Here is a 26,765-nt window from a genome sequence, read left to right as displayed (position 1 = left end):
CCTTGGATATTTAGCACATGAAGAACCCTAATAGTAACGGGCAAACTTGTGCTTGTTTGGCTTACAGCGCGACGAGACTTGACGCCGTGCAATCGGTGCCGCGACCGCTCGCGTGCCTGCAAACGTGATGATGCAATGTAGCTTGGAGAAAACAAGGTATGCCTTTATTATGAAGATTTTTCTTCACTAGTAATGGTGAAGCAGTACATTTTTGATAAATCACATAACAGCACATATTCTCAATTAGACCTTAATCAGTTGATACAGTTATTGTGAATCTGGTATGCAGCAGGAACACAACAAGTGGCAGCAGACCCCACGTAGCTCAGGCTCTGCCAACGCTACCTTCCCTGTGGAACACAACCTGCCCCGTCAAGGATGTGGCTGCAAACAAGGAATCAAGCATACATGTATCAGGCCCAATCCTCTGTCTGGGAACACAACAATGGAATTCTGAACTACTCCATCCATTTATAAGTATAAGTTTTTTCATAGATTTCACTACGGACTACATATTGATGTAGATGTATATAAACGTATTTTAAATGTAGATTCATCCATTTTGATTCATATGTACTCCCTCCGTTTCAAAATAAATGTCTTAACTTTGTAGTATAAAATTATATTAAGCTTGAAACAATTATTTTAGGACGGAGGAAGTAGTATGGAGTAAAATCTCTAAAAAGATTTATATATAGAAAAGGAGGGAGTAGCAGCTAAGGATGCAAGAAAAATACTTACACGGGCCAAATCAGCAGTCTCCTTTGCGGAACCCAAATTGACCCCCCTGGATATCAAATGTGATGCCAACAGACCGTGTCATCGTGTTTCCTAGTAGCTGCACACCGCTTCCCAGACTTGCATCCCTCATGAAGTAAGTGCATAGTCCATAGTCGTTATTAAAGTGGAACGAGCTTTGGGGTTGCAGAGCCATTTTGACACCCATGTCGAACTTCAGCTCCACTACTGGCAGAGCGGCCCAATCGCTGAATTGTTGAAAGTGGGCGTCCTCGAAGCAGATGTAATCTGATCCCCTGTAATAGTTGCGATTATACCCCAGAGGTCGCATAGCCTCGGTGATTGCTGCATCAAGTTGGGTGAAGGTATCCGACAGCAGTATTGTCCATCTGGACCCGGAGTCTACAATCATTTCTGAGGGGGTTGTGACCAACGCCATCCCATTGACCAACACCTCATCCAGCTTCAGTGCATACCTTGATTGTTGCCGAGCCAGGAATAAGGGAGTATAAGTGGAGTTGACACGGGTGTAATCCCCAATGGACAAGTACCCCGTCTTCCTTCTGTCGCTTGGAAAGCAGTAGCTAAAGGCCTTGTAGTTGACCAGCGGTGCTACTTGTTCGAAAAATGAAAACGGCTCGTCAGCGAATCCGACTAGGCCAGCCTCATATTGATGATACTCTGTGTCCAAGCTGCATCCGAAGAGGAAATCGGGGAAGCTGTATCCCTTGGCATACTTCCCGATTGCGAGCCTGTCCCTCACTAGCTTGCCGACGGAATACGAAGATGTTCCTCCGAATGTCATACTGTAGAGGCAACTGTCCTCTTTCTCCATGCATGCTTTGGATTGGAGATGTAGCGCCCGTTGGACTGTGCGGCACTTGTTTTCCGAGCACCCAACACGGCTGAAACTCTCCGACTTGCTAGGATCAAATATTTCCCCGGCATCCGTTTGCTTGTGGCACCGGAGAGTGCATGGTTCGCACTGAACAAAAGAAAGTGTTGCTCCAGTGTCGACTGCCACGAGATTCCAGACCGGTGGAGTGCCCAGCTTGATGGGCATAAGAAAGAGGAAGTTGTTTATATCACCATTCTGTATCAAGTCAATCGGCAGCGGCAGGTCCATCTCAACGATGTTTCCAGATGACCTCGTATTGCCGAGGTGTTGTTGGACGCATGAATGGTCCCTGTGAAACAATGGGAACTCAAGTGCCCCGTCTGAGTTGACAACATGATCTGTTAAAACAGGCCCGACACACAATCGTAAGCTACTCATAGTTAAATGCAAAATACAATAAGAAAATATCTCAGAAACAGTCGATTAGACGATTAACTTGCTGTTTGTTGAATCTAGATTTTGCGCGACTAGTCTTTTGGATTTATAGTATATTCTATAGCGTATGTACCTGTGTGCAAAATGAAAGCGTATGTGTATTGTGCAAACAACATAAGCGACGATTAGAAACTATCTTGAACAACAGATATCAACAAAACAAAATGGTGTATATATCAAGCAAACACATATGCTGACACTTTAGATGTGCAATGTTTGAACTATGGGATCATACACTATTATGTAGCATTTTATCTATGATAATTAGGTTCAACAGTTCAGACCTATCTGCCTTCTTAGAGTATCTGATACGTCTCGACAGGCCGCTCAGTCACTGACCGATCACGAAATTACCGTCCTGCTGGGCGCTTCAAACGCACGGGCCGACCGACACCCCTCATATCTGGCCCAAATATGGGACACCCGGACCCGCCCGGGCACGTCCACCATGTCGGCCCGGCCCGCGCTGGCCCGCATCAAGCCCACATATATTCTCCCCATTCGCTCGTCGGACCAAACCCTAACCACTTCACTCGCTCCATCCCCTCCCCCACTCCCATCCACCACCCAAGCTCACCTTCGGCGATCTCCTACCTTCTCCGGCATGAAGGGCAGCAGATCTGACTCCGACCAGTCCAGATCTGTCGACTCGGGTGTCATCCCCTGCGGGGCTAGAGGAGGCAATGGCAGACCGCATTGTACTCCACCGCTCCCACGAAGATAGGGCCCGACCGACAGCAGGATCTATCCGGTGCGACTCCATGGCCTCGGCTCAACGGGCGCTCCGTTCCTCCGAGGCTGGATCATCGCGGTCCCGGCGGCTGATAAAATCTCTCCTTCCCCATTACTGGTCCGACAGATCGTGAATCCCACCGGGAATGGGCTGCCCGTTGTGGGAAGGAGAGGATAAGGGCTGTCGAGGCCCATATCGCGCGGGAAGTGACGTCAGCGAAAGCGGCTGATGCGGTGGCGTGGGCGGGTGCAGAGGAGGAAGCAATCCACGCCCGCATTTTGATGAAACGACATCGGAGAAACACGCGCGCCCTCGTCTGAGAGCAGAATCGGGCGGTCCGTGAAATGGAGGGACTGTCACCGAAGGTGGAGAAGGAGGTCAACGGCGGTGAGGACAACTCTGTCGATGGGCAGATACGGCTCGATCCCTACTGCGTCTTCGACCGGTAAGTTAGCGGGAAGGCGGCAAGGACTCCGGGAAGGGGAAAGGCAGGCATGGATGATGTCCACCATAGCCAAACATGTCAAATTTTGATAGTCCGGTGGTATGTTAGTAGTGATGGAGTAGCCGGATGGTGTGTGTAATACATCGACGTAGTACTTGCATGAGTTTGTATGGATTTGAGATATCATATTTGAGGTGTTTGGTTGTGAGAAGGCAAATTTGAGGCTTGATCGGTTAGTGTCCGCGGACGCATCCGAACACGTGTGCGGACGTTTGAGGGACCGGATTTGTAAGTTCCAGGTATAGATGTTCTTAGGTGCATTTATAAACTTATCACTAAGGTGATGACCTTGAGACTTGAACCTTCTGCGGACAAACTTATTAGCATTAATCGAAATGCTTTTGTAAAGAAGGAAAACATTTAAAGAAACAAGTTGGAATTGTATCCAATCTTGATTTTGAGAGGGCGTACGATAAAGTGGATTGATATTTCTACTTGAATGTGATACTTTGAGGAGGTTCGATGAAAAATGGTCAAAGTGTTTAATGGGACTAAGCTTAATTTTTTATTTTTTTTTGTGATGAAATGGGACTAAGCTTAATAACGAAACTTACTTTCAAACTGCAAAGGCCGTCAGACAAGGACACCCCCTATACCGTTTCTTGTTTAACATTGTTGCCAATTGGATGACGACACTAGTGGAAAACGGGCCTTTGGCCGGGACCCTTTAGTCCCGGCCTGCCTCTGGGCCGGGACTAAAGGCCCGGCCACGTCGCCCCAATTCTCAATGCCTCCCTCGAGGCTTTAGTCCCGGTTCGTGTCCCAAACCGGGACTAAAGGGCTACGCGATGGGCAGTGATGGTGGCAACCGTTCGTATCCCCCTTTAGTCCCGGTTGGTGGCTCAACCCGGGACTAAAGGCCTAACACGTGGCCTGCCGTAGTGGTGGCAACCGTTGGTATACCTCTTTAGTCCCGGTTGGTGGCTCAACCCGGGACTAAAGGCCCAAACGGTTTGCATCCCGCGTCGTTTCGGGCGATGAAAAGCACGAACCGAAGCAGAGTCGCCATTTCTCTGTTTCTTCTTCTCTCTCGCTCTCCCTCTCTGTTCTTCTCCTCTCTTCTTCCCTTCTCTTCTTCCACCATGCCAACTCGCTTTGAAAAGGTGCTCGCACATGGCACGACCATGCTCGATGTCGTGTACACGAACGAGAGCAGGGAGGTGCCGTTTTTTCTTGAACAGTTGAAGGAACGATGGCTTGACGCCGCAATGGATCATGAGAAGTTCTTGGGGCTTGATCTGGAGTACACGGCCGATCAACGTGGTGTTGCCGTCATCCAACTATGCTTCGCACACCATGTCTTGATCTTCCAATGGGCGAGGTAAGTTTTGAGGCTTTCTTTGATCCAAGATAATGACATTGTAAGTTTATTTGTTTCAATCATAGTTGGTTCCCTTCAAATAGTTGTAGTGAAACAATTTTGATTAGTTCATGGGGAACACAATCTAATTGGAATAGTGTTCCATAATCTGAAAAATCGTATTAGAATCAACTAGTGTTTAATATGTTCCATTGAAATCATAGTTGGTTCCCTTCAAATAGTTGTAGTGAAACAATTTTGATTAGTTGAAGGGGAACACAATCTGATTGGAATAGTGTTCCATAATATGAAAAATCGTATTAGAATCAACTAGTGTTTAATATGTTCCATTGGAATCATAGTTGGTTCGCTTCAAATAGTTGTAGTGAAACAATTTTGATCAGTTGAAGGGAACACAATCTGATTGGAATAGTGTTCCACAATCTGAAAAATCTGATTGGTTCAATATGTTCCATTGAAATCATAGTTGTAGTGATACAATTTTATGCGGTGTTCTTTGATCCAAGGTTATGAAAATTGCATATAGCTAGTGATCTCTCTAGGTTCCATTGGATAGCAATATGATATGTCATAGTCATGAAAATTGCATATAGCTAGTGATCTCTCTAGGTTCCATTGGATAGCTATAGTGATCTCTCTAGGTTCCATTGCATATGTTCTATTTGAATCCTAAAGACAATTTTCTCTTTAGTTGTAGTGAAACATGTTTCCTTATTGCAGCAGTATGTAACATTTGTTCCATTTTAATTTGTTTCTGTTGCAGTAGTGACAAGCATTGTCCAGAACTCATGGACTTCCTTCGCAGCGGCATCACTTTTGCTACCGTTGACATAAGGAACGACAAGCTGAAGATGAGGTACAACTTCGGTATTGAGATACCAACTGGTTGCCTCATTGATCTCCAAACGGTATTCAGGCTTCGACATGTCAGGACTTCGATGGCTCATATGGCAGTTGCCTTGATCGACGACGAATATGGTGATATGAAGACCAGTTTCCCAAAGTCTCACCACAAACTTTGGGGGAAGGCCCCACTTGATCGTATCAACATTGAGTATGCAGCAAAGGATGCATACGTTTCATACGAGTTGTACCGCAAGATTCGAGTCGTCAACTATGGCCAGCGTCACCTCGAGGAAGGTGGACATTCTGATTCAGACGATTCAGACGAGTAGTGTTCTCAACGTCGAACACTTGTATATATATCTATGGTAGCTATTATTATGTACTGTTTGGACTAGTATCATGTACTGCTTGGACCAATTTATATATGTCTAGTTTCTGTTTGTGCCATTATAGTTTCCAAATTTGAATGGTTTAGCCCTTTCTAACTTCATTTGCTACTTTTGAATGGTTTATCCCTTTCTAACTTCATGGTATCATGCATTTCGACCACATATATATACAAAAAGTCTTCAGTTCAAATAAATTCAAAAAATGAAATCCCTTTTGTAACAGATCTGTTTTTGATTAAAACAGTCATTTAAAAATGAAAGACTATTAGTCCCACGTGGCGTGCAGCGGAACCACGTGGCGTGCCGCGGAACCACTTTTGTTGTGGGGGTCGCTTTTCCTTCTTCTCCTTGTGCTAGATATTTGTTATGCATTAGGGAAAGAAGGAATAACGACCATCATCGACGGTCAAAAAATCAGGTGAGGGAGTGTCCACCATACATGAGAGAAGAAGAATGCCGACTGTTGTTGTGGGGGTTGCTTCTCCTTCTTCTCTTTGTGCTAGATATTTGTTATGCACTAGGGGAAGAAGGAGTAGCGACCATCATCGACGGTCGAAAAATCAGGTGAGGGAGTGTCCACCATACATGAGAGAAGAAGAATGTCGATTGTTGCTGTGGGGGGTCGTTTCTCCTTCTTCTCCTTGTGCTAGATATTGGTTATGCACTAGGGGAAGTAGGAGTAGCGACCATCATCGACGGTTGAAAAATCAGGTGAGCTAGTGTCCACCATATATGAGAGAAGAAGAATGTCGTCTCTTATTGTGGGGGTCACTTCTACTTCCAAAGAGATTGTCCATTTTGTACACGAAGTGCATCCAGTTTTTAACGTAACCCTCTCAACTTTCTCGCACATGCTATGTGGGTGAAATGATGATAGCATGCCAACTTTCAACATTTTCAGAGTTCATTTGTAGTGTTTTTCAATTTCAGGGTCAACTAGCTCAAAAAAAAAGTAAATGCACGAAGAATACCAAATGAAGTCAGAAATTGTTGAAATTTTGTGATGTGCCTTTGAATGGTGCATTTTGAACGCACAAAAAGTATGGAGTTCAAATAAGTTCAAAAAAATGAAATCCCTTTGTAAGAGATGAGTCTCGTTCAAAACGCTGATATTTCGAGAGAGATTGTCCGTTTTGTACACGAAGTGCATCCAATTTTTGTCGTAGCCCTCTCGACTTTTAAACACATGCTATGTGGGTGAAATGATGATAGCATGCCAACTTCAACATTTTCAGAGTTCATTTGTAGTGCTTTTCAATTTCAGGGTCAACTAGCTCAAACAAAATAAGTAAATGCACGAAGAATACCAAATGAAGTCAGAAATTGTTGAAATTTTGTGATGTGCCTTTGAATGGTGCATTTTCAACACACAAAAAGTATGGAGTTCAAATAAGTTCAAAAAAATGAAATCCCTTTGTAAGAGATGAGTTCTCGTTCGAAACGCTCATACTTCGAGAGAGATTGTCCGTTTTATACACGAAGTGCATCCAGTTTTTGTCGTAGCCCTCTCAACTTTTTAACACATGCTATGTGGGTGAAATGATGATAGCATGCCAACTTTCAACATTTTCAGAGTTCATTTGTAGTGCTTTTCAATTTCAGGGTCAACTAGCTCCAAAAAAATAAGTAAATGCACGAAGAATACCAAATGAAGTCAGAAATTGTTGAAATTTTGTGATGTGCCTTTGAATGGTGCATTTTGAACACAGAAAAAGTATAGAGTTCAAATAAGTTCAAAAAAATGAAATCCCTTTGTAAGAGATGAGTTCTCGTTCGAAACGCTCATACTTCGAGAGAGATTGTCCGTTTTGTACACGAAGTGCGTCCAGTTTTTGTCGTAGCCCTCTCAACTTTTTAACACATGCTATGTGGGTGAAATGATGATAGCATGCCAACTTTCAACATTTTGAGAGTTCATTTGTAGTGCTTTTCAATTTCAGGGTCAACTAGCTAAAAAAAAAGTTAATAGTTTGGATAGTCAAAATAATTACTTTTGAAAATTGAAAATAGTTTTGCATTATTTATTCAATTTCAAACACTTTTCATTATCATAGTTTTGTCAAATTCTCAAATATGAAAAAGAATTTTAATAAACATAGTTTTTAATTGAAAATAGCAAAATAGTTAATAGTTTGGATAGTAAAAATAATTACTTTTTAAAATAGAAAATAGTTTTGCATTATTTATTCAATTTCAAACACTTTTCAGTATCATAGATTTGTCAAATTCTCAAATATGCAAAAAGAATTTTAATAAACATAGTTTTTAATTGAAAATAACAAAATAGTTAATAGTTTGGATAGTCAAAATAATTACTTTTGAAAATAGAAAATAGTTTTGAATTATTTATTCAATTTAAAACACTTTTCATTATCATAGTTTTGTCAAATTCTCAAATATGCAAAAAGAATTTTAATAAACATAGTTTTTAATTGAAAATAACAAAATAGTTAATAGTTTGGATAGTCAAAATAATTACTTTTGAAAATAGAAAATAGTTTTGAATTATTTATTCAATTTCAAACACTTTTCATTATCATAGTTTTGTCAAATTCTCAAATATGCAAAAAGAATTTTTAATAAACATAGTTTTTAATTTAAAATAACAAAACAGATAATAGTTTGGATAGTCAAAATAATTAATTTTGAAAATAGAAAATAGTTTTGAATTATTTATTCAATTTCAAACACTTTTCATTATCATAGTTTTGTCAAATTCTCAAATATGGAAAAAGAATTTTTAATAAACATAGTTTTTAATTGAAAATAACAAAATAGATAATAGTTTGGATAGTCAAAATAATTAATTTTGAAAATAGAAAAAAATGGAAACTATATGAGAATTCATAGAGAAAATTCAATCTAAATTCAAAGTGAACTCACTTTGAATTCAGATTGAATTTTCTTCATAATTTCGAATATAGTTTCAATTTTCAGTGAGTTGAGACTCGTAAGCGTGCTTTAGAGAGGAGCTCGATGGAGTAGCTGCGACGGGGCTTATAAACAAGTGTTAGTCCCCCTCGCTGGGCGAGGTGGGACTAAACTTATCGTGCAGCCGAGGAGGGGCTTTAGTCCCGGGTGGAGCCATGCCCCGGGACTAAAGACCCCCTTTAGTCCCGGCTGCAGCCGCGCACCGGGACTAAAGACCCCCTGCTTCCTGCCTTCTGGTCTGCCCAAAAAAGGGCCTTTAGTCCCGGGTCGTGGCTCCACCCGGGACTAAAGGGGGTCTTTAGTCCCGGTTCGAGCCACGCACCGGACTAAAAATCCAGCTATATAAGCGGGAGTTAGAAAAATTCCAAACCAAATCGTCCATTTCTCTTCTTCTTCCTCTCGTTCTCCTGCCCGGCCCGGCACAATGACGAACTCGACGACGCCGTCAGGCTGCCCGTCGTCCTGCTTGCCGCCGCCTGCCGTCCTCCTCGCCGTCGCCGTCGTCCTCCTCGCCGCCGCCGTCCTCCTCGCCGCGCGCCGTCGACACCTCCGGTCGGTAAGCCCCCCGCCCCCTCCTCCCCAACACTCCGGCCAGTAGAAGAAAAGAAGAAAAAGGAGAAGAAAAGAAGAAAAAGGAGAAGAAAGGAAGAAAAAGGGAAGAAAAGAAGAAAAATATTTTTTTGTCATTTAATTCCTATTGTTATTAGGTTTGTGCTAGATTATTAGGGTTAGTAATATTTAGAATTAGGAAAGAGGAAAATAAGAAGAGGAGGAGAAGAAAAGAAGAAAAAGGAGAATAAGAAGAGGAGGAGAGGAGAAGAAAAGGAAAAATAGAAGAAGAGGAGAAGTAGAAGAAGAGAAAAAATTAGAAGAGGAGGAGAGGAGAAGTAGAAGAAGAGAAGAGGAGAAGTAGTAGAAGAAGAGGAGAAGTAGAAGTAGAAGAAGAAGTAGAAGAAGAGGAGAAATAGAAGAAGAGGAAAAATTAGTTTAGGGTTACAAGAAGAAGAAATATTGTATAGTGTATATGCTTAAGTGTTAATAGTGTTTCTTAGATTATTGCTTAATTTTGCTATTGTATATGCTTAAGTGTTAATAGTTTAATTTTGCTATTGTATATGCTTAAGTGTTAATAGTTTAATTTTGCTATTGTATATGCTTAAGTGTTAATAGTTTATTTTTAGCAAGAAAATTAATAGAACTAGTTTATTTTTTTAGTTCATTTTCGATGCCTATCCCGCATCCTCGTCATCGACTCGGCGGAGGACACCTGCTTGATCAGAGGGGCCCTGTCCGGGACTGGGCTCCGCCCGGCTGGTATTGGGAGGTGCTACCTTCCGGGCGGCCGTAGGTTGGTGAGGAGCCATCCCGTCGTTGACCCGATCCTTGTTTGGTGGCGGTCGCGTGGGCCAGTGAGGGTGCCGAGGCTTCCGGACACCGCGGAGGTGGTACGTCACCGTGTCAGCGAGGAGGATGAGCACGTCCCCCCCGAGGAAAACGCCAGGATAGCAAAGGAACATCATGATGCGCAGATGAAAAAGAAGGAACCCGAGCCCCGCCCGGAATACACCGAGAAGCAAATAGCATGGGAAAAAGACTTCATGACCCTTCCATCACAGTATGACTTACACCATAAGCCTGATGACTATACACGCACATTGCAGAAGGAAGTGAAAAAGAGCAGATCACGTGCAAGTGCAAGTGGGAGCAAATCAAGTTCAACTACAAGCAAGAAAAAATCAGACGTTCCTCAGCTTGGACAACAGGCCAAACAGTCGACCCCACCCCTCAAGGTGTTAACCGAGAATGTTCCCCCTCCGGTGCAGGGGCAAGCTTTTGAAATAGCAAAGTAGTGGGCGGCTGAATGTGGTGTCTCGGTTGAAGATTTGTTGGCTTCCCAAGACAACAGGATACCCAAGGCTGTGGTAGCCCCTAAGCCATAGTTTGTCATGGGAGAGCCTTTGGTCAGCAAAGATGATCTCCCAACAAATATGCGTTACTTGCATCAATGGTACTTAAGTGAATCAAAGAATGGGAGAACGATGATCGTGCTGAGTGTCCCACGGGAGTACTACGGCCGCCCAGAAGAAATCCATATCGACTTTGATGAACTCTTCCAGATGTACAATGGTGACGCCCTCGACAAATCGCTTATGAGTTGCTATTGTCTGTAAGTTTTTCATTTCGTTGTCTACATATAACTTGTTTAGTTATTTCAATTCATTGTCTATATATAACTTGTACTCTATTATGCAGAATGAAGATTCTGGATTGTAAAAGTAAGAACATCCTAAATATTGGGTTTATTGACCCAGATAAAATACATATAGCGACGCTAACTGATAAACCCAAGAAGACGGAGGAAAACCTTCTAAGGTTTCTAACAGATCAAAGTTTATGTGACCACATATTGTTTCCATACAACTTTAGGTGAGGGTCTTTACTCTGTTGTGTCCATTCACTTATAAGTGTAATTGATAAGTTACTGACACACATATATATATATACATGTGCATCTTCCATTGGATTCTGTTGGACATTCAAATTGATAAGGGAAGAGTTGATGCCTTCGACCCATTATCGAGACCCTTGGAACAGTTCCAAAGCCTGCAGGACATGCTCCAAGGGTAATTTCAATCATTCTTGCGCTCTATCGGTCTCTTTCGATGATTTTCTGATATATCAATTAATGGAAAACTTAGCAAATCATTATCCTTGTCGGGCAGGGTTTGGAAGCGGTTCAAGTGCGTGACTCCCGGTAACTTTCCTGAGAAGCTGACCTTTATAGCGGCTCAGGTAAGTAGTAGTATGATATACTTCTATTTTCAATACATTTATGGTGCTAGATTATTATTTTTATTATATATATTCTATTCTCGTAAAGTGCGATCAGCAGCCACGGGGAACACATCTATGCGGATACTATGTTTGCGAGACCATTCACACGTTTACCTCTGAGCACAAGGATCACAGATTCGACGTAAGCAATGAACATTCACACCTCTATTTTTACCCGTCATTCTTTGTTATCATGATTGATATTCATATTCATCTCCTCTTCTTATATAGCACACGGCCATGAGGACGAAGGTCCTACCAGAGCAACGCGCGATTGCTGTTGCAGAGGAGCTTGCGGGATTTCTGAGGACGGAAGCTATAGATGACAAAAGATGATTTAATTTAGCCATTACTGATGTTCGTCCATGTAATCGAATAGACGGGCTCTAGTCCCGATAATTCAGATCTCCATATAATTTTATATATATGCTCGCTTGTAAGATAAGTTAATCTTATATATATATGCATAATTATTTCTATTTAAATTATATGAAAACTAATTCCCGAACACCAAACGAGGCATCACGTTAATCTCCCGAACACCTAAACCCTAAAACCCTAAAACCCAAAAATAATTTCATTCAAAAAAAACCCCCCAAAATAAGCAAAATCTGAAACTCTTTAGTCCCGGCCCGTGTAACGAACCGGGACTAAAGGTCCTGCCCCTGGGGCGCTACGAGGCGCCCACGTGGAGCACCTTTAGTCCCGGCTTGTAACAGGGCCGGGACTAAAGGTTAGGCCTTTAGTCCCGCCCCTTTAGTCCCGGTTGGTGAACCAGGACTAAAGCCCCTTACGGGCCGGGGCTAAAGGCCCCGTCCCCACTAGTGCGAAGGCTCAAGAAAATGGTCTCCTAACTGGTTTAGCTGCTGATTTGATCTCTACTGGATTTGCTATTTTTGCAATATGCTGACGGCATTGTTATTTTTATTTCACATGATATAGAGAAGTCCTTTAACTTGAAATTACAATTATATTTGTTTGAGATCATGTTTGGGGCTAAAATAAATTACATGAAAAGTGAGGTCCTTTGTATTGGTGGAGATGATTCCATCAGTCATACATATGCTGAAATGTTTTTTTACTGGCATTCATGATAATAGCAAGAAGCAACGGAAAACAACAAGGTGGTGAAGGTCCGAAGACTAGAAGATTCAAAGATCAAAGAAAAAGAAAAATAGCAACCCTAAAAGCTGCATCACAACACTCCATACAAACCAAAGTAGAGAGCACAACTCTGACTCCAACGGTGAACTACAAAGGAAACTAGGCAAGGTTGGCGTCACGGAGGATCATCGAACGAACCACCCGTCACGCGTCATTATACCACCAGGCCCCCACCATGACTTCAACTTCGCAACAACAAACAATCGAGGCACACCCACGGACACGCCGAAGAACAAGAGCCGACTACCACGACCAAGACCACGCCTTTGACATTGCTCACTACCGTCATCATTGCTACAGAAGCCCCTGCGCGTCCAGTTGTAGGAAGCACTAGAGGGATCAAAGTCTTCAAGACGCCGCCCTAAAGAGGGGAACAACGTTGAAGATGCCGCCGCCGTCTCACCCTACACCAGGATCTGGGCTTTCACGCGAAGAAATTGATCAGAGAGCAAAGGCTGTGAAATTCCCGACGATGCCTCCAAGGAGGATAAACGACGCCCACGGGCGCCACCACCGCCGGTCGGTCAGCACCGACCAAGCTCTCACCCGGGGCAGCCACTCCCACGCAGCAGGCCGAGGTCGACCCGTGACTCCACTGGACTTCGCACCCCCACACAGCAAGCGCGCCACCGCTATGCAGGGCCACCAGCTAGCCTCCTCGATGACGGGCCTTCTAGAGACTAGATTGCGACCTGCACCCCGCATCCAACCGCGGCCAGAGCCTCCCTGCTCCAGCAAGCGGCATCCGGACACCACCAGCAGTCGGTAGTGCCCCTCTCAGGCCGCCAGCCACGGATGACCTGCCAAGCAGCCAAGCCACTGCGCCATGACCACCACAACGACCGCCGTCGCCCTGTCGAACTGCCGCCACCAGCCGTGCTCACGAACTGGCCGCGGTTACCACGCGCCAGATCCACGCTGCCTTGGCCCGCCCGCCCAGTAGGCCTCCTACGCGCTAGATCCATGGGTGCCATCACTCCACGCCCATCTATCGCGATGGGCACGCCACAGATCCTCGCGGGAGCGGTGCGTGACCTCCATTCGCATGCAACCCCCTGGATCTGGCCGCAGATCTGGCTACTGCGCCAAGACACAACCGCTCGCCATGCTCCCATGCAGCCACACGCTCCCTCGCGCCTAGCCCAGCCACGCACCCCCGTCGCCTCCGCCGGTTCCCGCTCGCCACGCCTTGCCTCGTGCCTAGCCTTGCTCCTCCTCACCAGATCGCCGCGTCGAGTCTCGCGCCTCCGCCGTGCCCCCTGCATCGTGCCTCCGCGAGCCACGCGCGCGCTCGTCGCCACACGCCTATGCCTGCTCTTCTTGCCATCCCCACCCACGCCTGCAAACGAGCGCCCCATGTCGCCCGAGCTACACGAGAGAGAGAGAGGTCCGCCACCGCCAACGCCAGGCAGGCTTTGTGTGGCGGCGCTTGCCAGCGGTGGCGGGGCAGGGAGGCAGTAGGCAGTGGAGTTTAGGCGCGGTCATGGCTAGCCCCCCGAGTCGCTTGTGCGCCGGGGGGGGGGGGGGGGGGGGAATGGGACGGGGGGACGCGGGGCTCGGTGAGAACTATGGGTCAAAATGCTGTAATGATCAAATGTGAGGTTGGTTGGATCTCTATGAAGTACATGGGGTCCCTATTAGCCATACTAGTTTGAAAATGGTGGATGGGGAATTTGTGGAAACATAATTCATCAAAAATGATGATGACTATTCTCGGTATCCTTGATTAGGGGTACTCATCACGTCGTCTTCCGATTAGGTGGATCAAGCCAAGGAACCCATGTCGGTTCACTATTGAGCCACTTCGGGTAGCCCATGACATATACGAGGAAGATTTCACAAGACTTCGTGATGAAGACACAAACTCCTCTCTACCAACGCACTTGACTAGGACTCTTGCTATTTCAGGCCTCTGATGCATTATATAAGACGAGGTGAGGCATGTCGATAGATCATGATGACAAACCCATACATATTCATCATCACCCCTAGGTTTTAGGTCACAACATACGATCTCAAGGTAGAGCAACTGTGTACTTTGCTACACCAATGATACAACATGAGCAGGACGCAGGATTTTACCTCCATCGAGAGGGTCCGAACCTGAGTAAACACCTTGTGTTTCTTGCCTCCTCTTACCCATCGATCTGATCTCACAGCTCGCCCCTACCCGAGGTTTGCCGGTTTTGACTCCGACATTGGTGCGTTTGTTAAGAGCTCATTATTGGATTGCCAAGGAATTCGTGTTCATCGTCCCCGTCTCCTCGAGCGCCGCTTTGACGATTGCGTTGGTGGAATAGTGAGGAATTCAATCAACAACAACCCCACAAAACTTCATCGCATTCTGATGGAGGAATCTCCAGCAATCTCTGATATATATACCTAAGTTCTTTTGAATCTCGATGAGAATCTGAATGAGTTTAGGGTGAGGTGTCGAGCATCCAGCTGAGACATCAGTTGCAAAATCCCATTGTTCATCGGCTGCGGAACTATATCGATCACCCCTCAAAATTTCATCTCGATTCAATCGTCCAAATTCCGGAAAATGTCCGATTAGTACATCAATTTTTGGATCTATTATCTGCACAAAAATGAATCGGTCTCAAGTTCATCATTTCCATGAACGGGTTATCGGACATCCTTTTTGAAGGAATATTTTAGGATATTGTGTGTTGTTCTAAAACACGTGCACTGCCTTTTTCAAAGGATCCTTCACCCCACGGATTACATGGGGCGGGCACACTGTCATCGCCGCACATTACTTCATCAAGCTGACATCGATCGTGTCATAAATTTTGACCTGCGTTGGCATCATCGCTATTGCTTCTTCAAGCCGATGTGTGCCACAACAACGTGATTTAATACATTGGCTAGCCTGCAGGTTTCATCGTCACCTCACCAACCTACCTCGACACGTCGGCTGACGGTGGGGCTTCGCCATCTATTGAACAACCTACTCCGAGGACTTCGGTGTCACACATCACGTTAGCTGGACCGGGGTTGCCACATCAATCGGCGTCACCAGCTAACCAGCTATGTCACGTTAGCTGGACCGGGGGCTTCGCCTCACCACATCATCGTGCCGCGTCACCACTTTGTCAAGACAAGCTCCTCGCTCTGTCACCTCGGGCTAGGGGGCTCAGACCTCGGTGTAGTTGAGGACTACACATGATGTTAGATCTGTCAAAGTTTGTTGGGCATCCTCATCCCCTCACAAGCCCGGATCGCGTCATCAACACCGAGTATATTAACCAGCCAAGTCACTTTCATGTTTAAAATTTCAAAATTCTTATTTCTTTTGTTTTGTTCGACCAAGCATTATATTTGTGGTAAAAAAAATTTCAAAGCATAGCTTTGTTAAAAACTTTGTTTGTTAAAAACACTTCTTTTCCCCATGTCAACTCGGGCTCTTAAATCCATATGAGTCGTTTTACAATAAATGTGTTTTCTTCTTAGTTGTTGCAAAGTCTTTTTCTACTACTCTTATTTCCGACGTGAGTTTGTGGTCAATAGCCGGATAGCCTGGTTTTTCTATAAAGCCGCCTAAGTTTAGTTCGCTAAACTGGCCTGAGAAATACCCCGCCTTCAGGATATATAGAAGGTTGAAGACGGAGGCTCACCCGCTTGAAGTCCGGAGATCGGATATATCAATGTTAAAGCATGATGAAAGCACACATTAATTTTAAGACCAATTTGAGATTGGCACCAAAAGACTTGATTCAATGTAGACGTAAAGTTTTTACACGAGTTATTTGGTTTCTTAGTTTTTGACACTGTTAAACTACTATATGTTTTTATTTCAGGAGGTAGGACATCCTAAGGTTCGAGGTGTTCTATGTGGTGTTTTTGCTCGGATTTTTTTTTTGACCTACAGTTCATCATCTTCCCTGTCGAATTGCACGTGGGCGTTGACAACGCACACTCAATGGATGAACTAGTTTCCGGGGAGATATGATCCTAGGGTCGGCCATGTTGCCCAACCCAAGTCTCGGGGGCTACTACATTAACGATTCAGTGCAAAAAATTCAATGTGTAAAATGGTTTTCGAGGAGATTTTGATCCTCAGGTTGGTCGGCCGCACCCAACCAGAGTCTCATAAGCTATTGTGCATCGCGTTTCTGTTGTATGCTACAGTGAAACGACTCGATCATCAGGCCAATTTTGCAAATCAACCTGAGTCTAAGGCTACTGGTATTAGTGGTTTTGTTTTATCCTTCAGGTGCATCTTGCATTCTAGGCCGACACACACCTTGAGGTCTACTCTCTATACACCTTGAGGTCTACTGGCTATACATCTAGGCCGACACACACCTTGAGGTCTACAGTGAAAGATTATGAGAAAACAAAAGATCATTCTGCTTGTGAAGTGGTAGTGGAAATTGGAGACTCAGAATGGATTTGTGGCAACTTGTCAAGGCCAAACACCGCAGAAATGAAACAGTGGCTTCTATTAAACCTACATTTTCTAACTCATCCCATTGGAAATCTATTTATGAAGTTGAACGAGTTATATATGATAGGCAGGCGTGTGATATTATTTGGCAAGCCTAGTTGATTAGAGTTATATACGATTTTGCAGAAAAGAGAGAGACAGAATTACCGAAGGTTGGGGAGGGGCAGCCGGTGGAAGACGCCATAGTTGGTGCAAGGATGAAGAGGAGTAATACTTTGAGGTACCCAGTGTTGTATGTCAACATGCCAATGGATCTGACGATCTCTACAAACGACAACGTGATGCTTAGAGAGTGTACCAACCTGCAACAATGAAATTACAAAATAAACTACTCTTGTCACGGGGATCACACAAGGTTAATGCTAGTGCTAAAATTGTTCTTAAAACACCAGTTACCGTGCTTGATCATCCAATGAACCAGAGAACTGAAGGTCATTGAATCCATTTTCTGACTCGGAGGCGAACTGAAATAGGCCAAAATTTTGAGTAAACTTTGCATATATATATATATATATATATATATATATATATATATATATATATATATATATATATATATATATATATATATATATATATAGGATCGCGCTATTCGTCACCCTGGATGAGGAAATGTTATTCCTCACCCCGGTCGAATTCTACTTGAAAACATAAGAAAAAAACACACCTGAGGTAATATTACACTATGAGAAGGAGTTGGTCTAGCACGGTACAAAAGAAAGTGAAGTAATTTTACAACATGTATGCCGTAAACTTACATTCTGGATGCAATGAAAATGTGGCGTATCAATATCTTACTAAAAGATGTTGTCATAATTTTACAATAAAAAGTGGGGTAACTTTACAAGAGTAATCAGGGTAATTTTACAACATGCATGCTAGAAAGTTACATTCTGCGTTCTGATATTTCTTTTGTCTCAGTCGAATGGGCAGGGTGAAGAATAGGCTATTCTTCACCCTGCGTGCATAATAGAGTGTCTATATATATATATCACCCAGGGTGAAGAATAACTTATTCCTCACCCTAGCCATTTCAGCGAGCCACATTTATTCTCAGATGCAGAGCATAACTTTTTAGCATGCATGATGTAAAATTACCTCACTTCTAATATAAAATTACCGAAATAACTTTTAATGTTATATTGTTGCATCATATTTTTCCACACATGCAGAACGTAACTTTACATCAAGCATGTTGTAAAATTACCTCACATCTTTTCATACGATGAAAGAGAAACTTCCTTCCTCAAGAGTGTAATATTACCTCAAGTCTAATATTTCCTTACGTTTTTAAGTCATAGTTGTAGAATTGGACAGGGGTGAGGAATAAGAATTCCTCACCCAGGGTGACAAATATATATATAGGGTCGCGCTATTCGTCACCCTGAATGAGGAATAGTTATTCTTCACCCCCTCTATTTTCAAATCAATACACCGTAATTTTACGTTTCTGAAATTTTAATCTTATCTCATACGTAAAAAGAGACCGCAAAAAAATACATAGTCACCGTAAAAAATATTTTATGTCACGTAAAGTTACAAACATAAAAACATAGTGTAAATTATACATAAAATGTGATTTTTCTGGTCTTATGACCTACTCCCTCCGTCCGAAAATACTTGTCCGAGGAATGGATGTATCTAGATGTATTTTAGTTCTAGATACATCCATTTCTATCATTTTTGCGACAAATAATTCCGGACGGAGGGAGTATATTTTTGTTTTCTTATATCAAAATTTTCGTAGTGAATCAATATAAACGTATGTATTTGCATTTCAAATTTAATTTATTTATGAATGGTCGTAAAATTACCTCAGATGAGGAATAATTTAAGGCGGCTGCTAGTACGATTTCTGAACCACGCCATCGCTTTTGATCCCAAGACGCCATCTCTCTCCCCGCAAGCTGATTCTAGACAACCATCAGCTCTTGTACGAGTTCAAGTGTGCAATGTGGAATCCAATGTTGGGCGACATGCAGCATCAACTTCTGCTTGCACCATGGAGCATCGTTGTTCATGTACAGCAAAATACCGACGAGATCACCACACACTAGCCATGACTGCAGCGCCGGGTTGCAGCAACGATGCTGCTGCCACGATCCTTTGAAGTACCAGCGGTGCTCCACTGTAGCACCGACGATGCACCGGCGTCCCGACAATGCTCCATAAAAACACTCTCGGGATGCAGCCTTGCAACACACGCAAGGTTCCGGCAGCCGGCGATGCTCCATTGCAGCACCAGTTCTGGCGGCCCGACGATACTCCATCGCACCGATGATGCTCCATTGCAGGTCCGACGATGCTTTGGCGGCCCGGCGAAGCACCATTGCAGCACCCCGGCTCGCTAGGTGGTGGTCATGCATGCCGAGCGGCGGTGGCCATGGGCCGTAGTGGCAGCTCCGGCAGCCCGGCGATGCTCCATTGCAACACCGATGATGTTTCGGTAGCCCGATGATACTCCATCGCAGCCTCGATGATGCTCCATTGCAGCTTCGGCGACCCAACGAAGCACCATCGCAGGACCCTGTCTCGTTGTGTGGTGGTCATGCGTGCCAGGCGGCGGCGGCCATGAGTCGTAGTGGCAGCTCCGACGGCCCGACGTATCTCCATGGCAACACCTCGGCTCGTTGCGCGGTGGTCATGAGGCGGTGGCTATGGGACGCAGTGGCAGCTCCGGCTGCCTGGCGTAGCTTCATTTCAGCACCTCGGCTCGCTACGCAGTGGTCATTTGTGCCAAACGACGGTGGCGGATAGTAGCGGCAGCTCCGACGGCCCAGCGAAGCTCAATTGCAGCACCCGGCTCGCTGCGCGGCGGTTATGTGTGTCCGACAGCGATGGCCATGGGTTGTTGCGACAGTGATCCAAAGGATATAGTGAAGACACCAACTTGCTGCAACAGAATAAACACGTGCAGAGAGGCGAGGAGAAATGAGACGAGATGAAGGCTGCGCTGGGAGAGAAAGGAAGGAGAGATGAGACGATATGGTAAAGACGCGTTCAAGAAAGGCAAAGGTGTGGACCAAAGCAGAAGGAAGACCGAAGAGACACGCTAAAATACGTGGTAGCAGAACGAGCCGGCTGATTTCTTTCGAGAAATCAGTCGGTTGATTCTAAGAGTTTTTCATAATTTAATCTGCATCCTGGATGATGAATAGAGATGGTAGGATGTATTTTTCCTATATATATATATATATATATATATATATATATATATATATATATATATATATATATACACACACTCTATTAGGCACCCAGGATGAAGAATAACTTATTCCTCACCCTAGCCATTTTAGCGAGTCACATTTATTCTCATATGCAAAACGTAAATTTTTAGCATGCATGATGTAAAATTACCTCACTTTTAATATAAAATTACCGAAATAACTTTTAGTGTTATATTTTCGTACCATATTTTTTCATACATGCAGAACATAACTTTACATCACACATGTTGTAAAATTACCTCACATCTTTTTATACGGTGAAAGAAAAACTTCCTTCCTCAAGAGTGTAATATTACCTCAAGTCTAATTTTTTCTTACGTTTTCACGTCATGGTTGAAGAATTGGACAGGGGTGAGGAATAAGAATTCCTCACCCAGGGTGACGAATAGCGCGACTATATATATATATATATATATATATATATATATATATATATATATATATATATATATATATATATATATATATAATAGTAATAATAATAATAATCAATTTTGAGTATACTTTAAATATGCAACATACCTTGGTGATAAGCAAAACGAGGGTCATTGATGCGAGGACGCAAGCCAGGAAGACGACCGGCAGAACGACCCCAAGAACATGCGGTATTCCCTGCATGAGTAGTCGAATTTACAGATGCTCATTTTCAAGACTGATCCTTAAAACGGATACACTATTTGTCTGTAGACCGGTCCGGAGAAGTTCGCAAACAATGATGCGAGAGCCGGCCATCCAACCGCCTAAATGTCTGATCAATACCGGCGTCAATTTTCATTTCAAATGCATATAATATGCATCAAAGTAAAGTGCAATGTTCATAGCAGCCGGTCACAACAAAAAAGAGATAGATGTTCATAATTTTGACATGCGCCCGATCACAAAAGATCCAGTCCGGTAATTCGTGCAAAAAACCAATATTTTCGGTCTGCCAGGTCAAGCACTTTAACATCTTGATAGGGACGACACTCACGATAATCACCGCGTTGAGATCCAACTCGTTTGGTTAACATTTGTGTCTCCTATGAAGCGGCCACGAGCTCAACTTTTGTCTCTTCAACCTTCTTATCGACAGCCGCTATCAAGATGCTAAAACTCTCTTCCTTTTCGCATTCTTTATTTTGGAATGCTTGACACATGCCTCCTTCCTCTTTGGCAAGGTTTTCTTGAACCTCTCCGTCATCCTGGTTGTCGCCCCTTATTGATTCTCCTTCTTCCCCTTCCACAACTTGATCCCTTATCGGTTTTTCACAACTTCTTGGATGATGTACTATCGATGGTTGAGCGACTTGATCCCTTGATTTCAGATGAGTTTGTTGCGGTAGAGGTTCAAGTTCTTGTGCTCATGAAACCAAGCATGGATGTTGGCCTAAAATATTGCGCCCTTTTGCTGCCTTGAGTAGATCAGATCAATGCTAGTTGCCAACAAGGTGTCGCAAAACAATTCGTTCTCCCTCGTGTTGAAACTTTCTCCATTGTCCCTCTTCTTTGGATCAACCTACCCATCCTTTAAATTAATGTCTCGTCACCGTCCTGTTGTGGCTGCTCGGTGTACGAGTCGAACCGCGGGCTATACATGCCAGACTAGGTGTGTGGCTGGGTGTACGTGTCCGTGCATAGCTGGGTGTGCCCATTCTGCTCCCAGCCATCCACTTGTCCCTTCTCGTAGTAGTCTCTGCCTCCCCGATGCCGTGAATGATCTCCATCGATCATCCGTCCATCTGTGTCGTCATACGACTGCATGCTCACTCAGTTGAGACATACCGGTGAATAGAGTGTGTACAACAAGTTGATCCACACAATGCGTTCGCATCCCTAGCCCCGCACGGCCCATGCACCCCCGACCCCCGCCCTACATGCCCTTATTTTCACCGACACATTTTTCCTTTTCCTTCTGTTCGCGTCGCCAAGTTGATCCTCCAAGCCTCCACCTCCCGAGGATCCTCCACCCCCGCCTGCTCTTGAAGCTTGTCGAGCGTGTCGATGCGGCGGTGGAAGCTAAAAGGGTGAGAATTGGGGTGGAGAGCACCAACGTTTGAAGCGAAGAGAACTGTGGGTATCGGAGTCCTACACGGTGGAGGTGCGGACTCCCGCAAAGCCCCCTTGACTTGCTTCCGGTCTGAGGGAAAAAGAATGACTGGACCGGTCTGCAGACCGATGGGGTACCGCCTTGGAGGTTCCACACTGGAGATGCGCTAACTAGATCATACAGACGTGCATTCTCGCATCAATCCATATTTGACGGAGTGCCCTAATCTTGTATGAAAGTACATATACAATAAGAATGGAGTATATGATTAAAACATCATGTATAGTTCAACTCACATGTGTCAACTATATTGAGTAGTTATTGTTCAACATGACGAGAAGTTATACTACTTGTTGTCTAATTTTGTGTTGAAGCAAAAATAACTAGAACTTACACGTGTATGTTTCTAGCTAAGGTTGTTTTTTAGGGTATGTTTAGTGCATAACACAATTTATTTGTCTATATTCATAGCTTTAAGCAAGCAAGAGATAAAATCAGGCCAATAATTGGACGCCTAGTTGCCATCTTTGTGGCCCAATTAATAAAAAGTCATCCAGAGCAGTTGCCCAAGGATATTGAGCGAGAGGTCCTATGTGACTCTCGTTGCGCTCAATAGGGACCTCACCGCACTGGGAGCCATGACTGCACCTACATTGTAGCGGACTGATAAGGTGTATCGACCCCTGTAGCGCACGTATAGTGTAGCGACCTTGGTCATTACAGCAACCAGTATTTACTCAGTTGTTTATTTTGAACATTTTTACACACAAAAGAATTTTCAAAATTTCTAATATTTTTGAAGATTCTAAACATTTGTTTTAAATTTTTTTTAAATGAGAATGATTTTATGAATTAAAGAACAATTTTTTATATTATGAACAAGTTTTGAAAATATGAACATTTTTAATAAATGATCATTTCTGAAATTGTGAATAATATTTTAAAATACATTTTTTTATGGAAATCCGGCACATTTTTTTTAAAACATGATCATTTAAAAATGCAGGATTTGTTTCTAGGAAAAGAAATATTAGAAAAACAAAACCGGTAAAGGAAGAAGAGAAAAAGGAGAAAAATACCGGTCTTGAACCAAGAAGGTTCCCAAAACTAGGATACGTGGAATGCTAAATGGGCGGCGCCAACTAGTCACTCGTCTCAGTCTGTGTGTTTGCTCGACAAAGCGACACAAAAAACGTCATATAGGATTTGTGTGTAAGGGCATAGCCAAACGCTCCAAATTTAGCTCCTTAAGAAGCCTTTTGAAATCTTAACTCCTCGATTTTGCGAGTTAGAGAAAGTGGTTCCTAGCCAGACCTAAACTTAACTGCCTATATTTTTTCTGCACGCAATTTCTTTTGAAACACAAATTGAAACTATCCACTTACATAACTAAACAAAGATAACACATCGTACATATCATAATTAGATGGTTCATAGAACATAAAACTATTTAAACTACATACTATAATTGAAACTACTCCGATTCCTCCATGAGTTCGTCCCAATGCACCTCAGAGTCGTCCGAGTCAGAGGAGCCGGAGGGAATGTCGATCACACCTGCAATGGAGGAGGGTCCGACCTCATCGTCATTGTTTCTATCATTCTTGTAGGCATGTTCATCGATGACGAGCTCCTTATGCTTCCCTTTGAGGTCAACCATATAGGACACGTCAATGCGTTCGACCTCGATCTGCTCGAAGGCCTCTGGATTCTCCTTTCCTCTCATTTGGAGACCGCTCGAGGCTCGAGGAAGTCTGAGATGCTCCGGCTGCCAAGGGGGAATTAACCATTGCCCGAGCGCCGAACAAGTGGATCACGGTCACATCGTAGGCGCAAGCCACTTGCTCGAGGGACTAGAAAGTGCCGATCCAACACCTCTCCCACATGTTCGAATTGTGGATTTCCACCCCAAGTGCCCCACGGCCGCTGCCGCATGCCGTGGCACTTCTTCTACGATTACTACGACGGCAGATGAGACATAAATCTCGAGCAGGCGGTGGCAGCGAGTGCTCGGGGCGGTTGCACACTCCCATTCCAGACACAACACGGGTCCGACAGTGTCTCTCATTGCGGATTAAGTGGCATCTAGACTCGTCAATTCGGGCAATGGCGTGAGGCGGCAACCGATTCGAAGTGGGTATGAGGAAGGCGGGGGCTGGGATGCCAACGGGGATGCCGACAGGGGCTGAGGAGTTGCAACGGGCGATGTCGACGTGAATGGGCGCAAGCGGGGACGAGCAGCGGAGGAGTGGGGGAGGAAATATTTTTGCTGAGAAATGGTTGCGAACCCTCATATTAGAGGCGCCGACACACTGCAATTTTTTTTAAGGAGTTAAACTAGTTGATGGTGCTGCTAGGTACGGTTTAACTTAAAAGAAATTTTTTCAATGTTTAAAATAGCAGACTAAGGCAAATAGCGGCGGCCCTTCAAATCAGCTATAACCAGGCTATAGCCCGTTATAGTGGACTATTTCGTAAGTTTAGCGGGCTATGCCACATAACAACATATGCTCAAACAGCTATAGCGTCGCTATAGCTGGGTATTTAAAACTTTGGAATTTTTGAGGAGTTATACCCTTTTGAGGGTTCGGCTAGAGTTGCCCTAATATTACGGGGTCTCCTAGCTTGATCAATTTTATTGATTTTTTATTAATAGAGACATCTATTCATATGATTCTCAAAATGCATGAATAAGAAAAACTTATCATGCATTGATGACAAAACTATAATAATTTAGACAGGATGTGATAACGTAAGAAAAACAAAAGAATTCTATCACAAGGTTTGAGCCCATGAATTTTCTCTTTAAATAGAATAAAAATGAATCATATGAAAACATATATAAGGATTCTCATATCAGACGACCGCTGTAGGAAAATTCCTAATGATTAAAGTCCTCTAAGAAAACATGAAACTCTTTTGAATCAAATGAGTCTTAATGGGAAGGTTAGTTATTTACACCCGCCACGAATCGGAATTGGCCGGGTCGGCCCGCCGAGTCACTGGGCCCAAAAAATCGAGGCCAATGTGCTGTGTGGGTCGGCCTCGAACCATCGTTGGGGTGAGTGGAGCCGGCACCGACCGACCCAATGGGTCAGCAGGGTCGACCCACCTCCGCGGATGGTTCTTCCCTTATCGTCGCCCCGTTCATCCCTGCCGCCGGCGGCGTGCCTCCCGCTTGGTCCCGTTCCTGGCGCATCTGCCGCTCGTCGCACGGCCGCAGTTGGCATATCTGTACTTCTTTTGTTATTGACGTGTGATAATCTAGTTGTTCTGCTACTGTTGACGTAACTGAACTTCTCGTGATAACAGTTTTCATTATGAATTACCAAGTATACCTACATCCATCATGTATGCACCAAATTTATGCCATGACATCAATGTTTTGACTTTTCTAGAAACACAATTTTTAACTCACATTGCCGGATAAATACAGATGACGTTGTTTACACTGGGAGTAATAGCCAGTAGTCTTGAGCACATGACGAAGAAAGACAATCCTGATCTTTGCTATTAGGTGTAAAGTTTGCTTCTGAATGTTGCTAGCATGAAGGAATTTTCTACCGGTGATCTTGTTTAGATGTTTTTTATCCAGCTTGTTAATTTTATAGTTCCTCGTTCAGACACACAGCTGAAAAAACATTTTTTTCGTAGCTGTAACATGTATAACTACGTGCAATAGTAGATAACAACTAGAGTTTGGACCGACCCGAAATACCCATCGGACCAACAAGACCATGGACATTTAAAAAATGGATCAACCCGTGGCCCCATAAATTGCCTTGAGGCCATGATCGAGGGCTCCAAGGTCAGGGCCGGGTCGACCCGTTCCCATCCTGAGTTAAAAGACGGAAATTCTAGGATCTGGATGACGAGGGTCCTTCAGTTCCATGTCCCGTTGAAACTACTTCGCTGCCGGTTACGAACCATGCAATGTCAACCATTTCATTATAGTACATTGCCGTACAAAATAATTGACTAAAAAATGACTCAAATTTACAGTAACTTGAGTAGATGTTATTGCCGGGTGCAGTGAAGTACTAAGTGGAAAGATATACTCACCCGTTCGTCTGCTTGCTTGATGAAGTGTGGCGTCAGCGCAGGCGGCGAGACGTCACTTGCGCCAACGGACAATGCTTCGCAGACGATTGGTGCGAAGAGCAGCACGGAGATGATGCACGACGCGAGCAGCCATTCTCTCCTACATTGCGTCATCTTGTGAAGAGGGGCAGTGGAAGCCAAACTCCAAAGTGACGACGGT

The 26,765-nt window shown here is 44.0% G+C and overlaps 1 protein-coding gene across 1 annotated transcript; it reads right to left on the bottom strand.

Moving 5' to 3' along the window:
• Nucleotides 1-144: 144 nt before the first annotated feature.
• LOC123447386 (aspartic proteinase CDR1-like) lies at nucleotides 145-26,765 on the bottom strand. The gene is made up of 6 exons (XM_045123984.1): nucleotides 26,567-26,765; nucleotides 21,001-21,090; nucleotides 17,645-17,712; nucleotides 17,396-17,550; nucleotides 742-1,956; nucleotides 145-384 (listed from the first exon to the last, which is right to left on the bottom strand). Exons 1-5 carry the CDS (start codon nucleotides 26,717-26,719, stop codon nucleotides 752-754), a joined length of 1,671 nt encoding a protein of 556 aa, XP_044979919.1. The 5' UTR covers nucleotides 26,720-26,765; the 3' UTR covers nucleotides 145-384; nucleotides 742-751.

Source organism: Hordeum vulgare, chromosome 4H (assembly GCF_904849725.1).
Source record: "Hordeum vulgare subsp. vulgare chromosome 4H, MorexV3_pseudomolecules_assembly, whole genome shotgun sequence".
NCBI lineage: Eukaryota > Viridiplantae > Streptophyta > Magnoliopsida > Poales > Poaceae > Hordeum > Hordeum vulgare.
The sequence above is the reverse complement of the archived record's forward strand: the minus strand, read 5'-3'. Positions and strand labels throughout refer to the sequence as shown.